Source organism: Sinocyclocheilus rhinocerous, unplaced genomic scaffold, assembly GCF_001515625.1.
Source record: "Sinocyclocheilus rhinocerous isolate Xijiao unplaced genomic scaffold, SAMN03320098_v1.1 scaffold869, whole genome shotgun sequence".
NCBI classification, from domain to species: Eukaryota; Metazoa; Chordata; class Actinopteri; order Cypriniformes; family Cyprinidae; genus Sinocyclocheilus; species Sinocyclocheilus rhinocerous.
Window position 1 is genome coordinate 1,819,483 of NW_015653483.1, and position 3,202 is coordinate 1,822,684.

Here is a 3,202-nt window from a genome sequence, read left to right on the forward strand (position 1 = left end):
TTATCTCATTATTGATTGATTTGTCCCAGCTGTTTACCTGATTACCTCTTCCTCATAAGCTCCCTGTGTTTTCTGTTCTGGGCTTGTTTGTCTCACTTAGGTGTCGGTGCACACCTTTGATTTGTGTCTACCCTGTGCTCAGTTTATGTCTCGTGGTGAGCATTTGTGTACTCTGGCGTTTTCCCCTTCGGGGTGGTTTCATTTGTGTTTTTGTGTTATTTTGTGAATTCTAAATGAAGAACCCCATCTGCCTGCACTTGAGTCTTCGCCTCTTCCGTACCGTGACAGCATTAAATTGATAAAAAGTGACAATAAAGGTAATTATAATGTTACAAAAATTTATATTTCAAATAAATGCTGTTCCTTTGTACTTGATATTCATTGAAGAGTACTGAAAAAAAAATATTACAGTTTCCACAAAAATATTAACCAGCACAACTGTTTAAAACCAAATCATCATATTAGAATAATTTCTGAAGGATCATGTGACACTGAAGACTATAGTAATGGCTGCTGAAAATTCAACTTTGCCATCACAGGAATAAATTACATTTTAAAATATATCAAAATAGAAAACATTTATTTAAAATTGTAATAATATTTCAAAATATTACTGTTTTTGATCATATAAATGCAGCCTTGGTGAGCATTTGAGACTTCTTCCTAAAATATTGAAAAAATAACCTATCTGACTCCAAACTTTTGAACAGCAATGTAAATACTTTGTATAATAATATTATATAATAATATATTTAATCATAAAAAAAGTCTAAAGAAGTGCTACTTTTCGATGATTCTTCATGATCCACAGTAAGCAGTTACCAAAGAGAGACGCTGTGTTCTGTGGACCTCATCATCTCTCATCATTCCACATTAGTGGAATTACTGGACAGGTGATGACAGTGCAGGCCGCTTGTTTGGGAACAAAGCTGAAATTGTCTGTGTCTGCTTATAATCCCCTGTGCCAAACGGTATAAATCTGTCACCACTTGGAATCAATACATAGGGCTGGTGTGTTAGTGAGTTTTATGTCTGTGTGGAAATGGTGCCAAAACTCTTGTCTTGATTTTGTTTATTGCAGATGAATTGTAGACCTAGTTTCTGACATGAGATGAACCCAAAACAGTTGGCAGCAGTGCCTAATTTGCAGTCTGTGGAGGCATTTCCTATATCAAAGTTAATTTGAGAATGAGGAACAAGTATGCAGTCATCATTATCTGCATTGTGGCACTTGTCATCATTGAAAAAGAAAACAACATTATTTCAAGGTGAGAATTTTTGGATTATCTAAAAATATGCCACCCCAAAAATACAAATATTTATTGAAATGGATTTTTAAAATGTAAATTTTATTTCATTTTAAAATATACAGGGTCTCGGACAAGCTGACACTTAGGAGTCCACAGACGGAGCCTCCAGTGCCCTACAATGCTTCCAGCACTCTGGTACTAATGGACGACAATGGTTCCTATCCAGAGGACATGTTTGCTGAGAACGGCATTCAGGCAGGCCGAAAGCACATCCTCTTGATGGCTACCACTCGTACAGGATCTTCCTTCGTGGGCGAGTTCTTCAACCAACAGGGTGGCAACATGTTTTACCTCTTTGAGCCACTCTGGCATGTGGAGAGAATGCTATCGATTGGCTCGAGTGGCACAAATGCCAGCACTTCTGTTTGGGTGTACAGGGATGTCCTACAGCATCTCTTTTTGTGTAACTTTTCCATGTTGGAGCGCTTCATCAGCCCTCCTCCTCAGGACCACATCACCCCTGCCCTGTTCCGCAGAGAGTCCAGCAAGGCCCTGTGCGAGGAGCAAGTCTGCTCTCCGGTTGTAAAAGACGTTTTTGAGAGGTACCACTGCAAGACGAGACGTTGCGGGCCTCTCAATCTGACCTTGGCGGCCGAGGTCTGCCTAGGAAAACAGCACAGGGTGATCAAAACAGTGAGGGTCCGACAATTAGACACACTTCGTTCTCTAGTAGAGGACCCTCGGTTGGATATCAAACTCATTCAGCTGGTTAGAGACCCTCGAGCTATCCTTGCATCAAGGATGGTGGCCTTTGCCAGAAAGTACCAGAACTGGAAAAGTTGGGCTGTGAATGGGGATGTTCCTATAGAGGACGAAGAGGTCAAACGTCTCGAAGGAAACTGTAACAATATCCGCATCTCTGCCGAGTTAGGCTTAAGTCAGCCGAAATGGCTGAAAAACCGTTATATGCTAGTACGTTACGAGGATATAGCCAGGTACCCCATGCAGAAAGCAGCAGAAATGTACAATTTCACAGGTATTCCAATGATGACACAAGCACGAGACTGGATTCTCAAAAACACGCATTCATCAACCGAAGCAAGTGGCATGTATTCCACCCAAAAAAACTCTTCAGAACAGGTGGAGAAATGGCGGCTTAGTATACCATTCAAACTGGCCCAAGTTGTACAGAAAGTTTGTGGACCGACCATGAAACTTTTTGGGTATAGGTTTGTTGACAGTGAACAGACACTATTGGACAGATCTTTTAGTTTGCTTGAACAAAAACAATTTATTTAGACATAGATTACATTTTTGATGCATACACTGTTACAGGATATGTATATACAGTATATATACAACTATATATATTAATGTGTCTGGCCAACAGCCCAACTATATATATATTAATGTGTCTGGATATTACCAGATATTAACTGAGAAAAAACGTCCACTGTGTGAAGAGGCAGTCAGTATAAAAGGCAGCTTTTGACAGCCAGCTGTGATCCCGGAGTACAATTGTGGCATTCTCTAAAAAAACTGAAGTGCAGAATAGACCTTTGTCCATGCACATTTTTAAATCTGTTTAATATTTTAAACTTCTTAAAAACACAAAAACAGAATATGACAAGTAAATGTTGGAAAATTAAAATTTACACAAGTTTATGCTTATAAACTTTCACTAAAGTTAATTTTATTCTCATTTTATTCTTCATAAAAAGTTTAAATGACTCAACTGTCATTTCTAGTGCCTATATGGTTTGTCACATATAAATATGGATCGAAATACTCAACAGCAACAGCAAAATATTGAGGAAAACAGTATTTTTTCCAAGAGCATCTACTCTTTGACCATGCAGGCATAGTAAACGAGAAAAAGCAGCACCAGTTTCTTTAGGAACACCACTCTGCAACCTCCAGTGTTCTCTGGCTAGATTAATGGTAGACTTTTG

The 3,202-nt window shown here is 38.9% G+C and overlaps 1 protein-coding gene across 1 annotated transcript; it reads left to right on the plus strand.

The window, feature by feature from the left end:
- Nucleotides 1-1,188: 1,188 nt before the first annotated feature.
- On the plus strand, nucleotides 1,189-2,549 carry LOC107716304 (carbohydrate sulfotransferase 3-like). The gene is made up of 2 exons (XM_016522677.1): nucleotides 1,189-1,268; nucleotides 1,373-2,549. The coding sequence occupies exons 1-2, from the start codon at nucleotides 1,189-1,191 to the stop codon at nucleotides 2,547-2,549; spliced, it is 1,257 nt and encodes a 418-aa protein (XP_016378163.1).
- Nucleotides 2,550-3,202: the final 653 nt, after the last annotated feature.

What these genes read in the sequence shown, in the direction of transcription:
- LOC107716304 (XM_016522677.1), top strand. Translation starts at nt 1,189, where the DNA reads ATGAGGAACAAGTATGCAGTCATCATTATCTGCATTGTGGCACTTGTC. An exon ending in GAAAACAACATTATTTCAAG is followed by an intron (nt 1,269 to 1,372) that starts GTGAGAATTTTT and finishes TAAAATATACAG; the next exon opens with GGTCTCGGACAAGCTGACAC.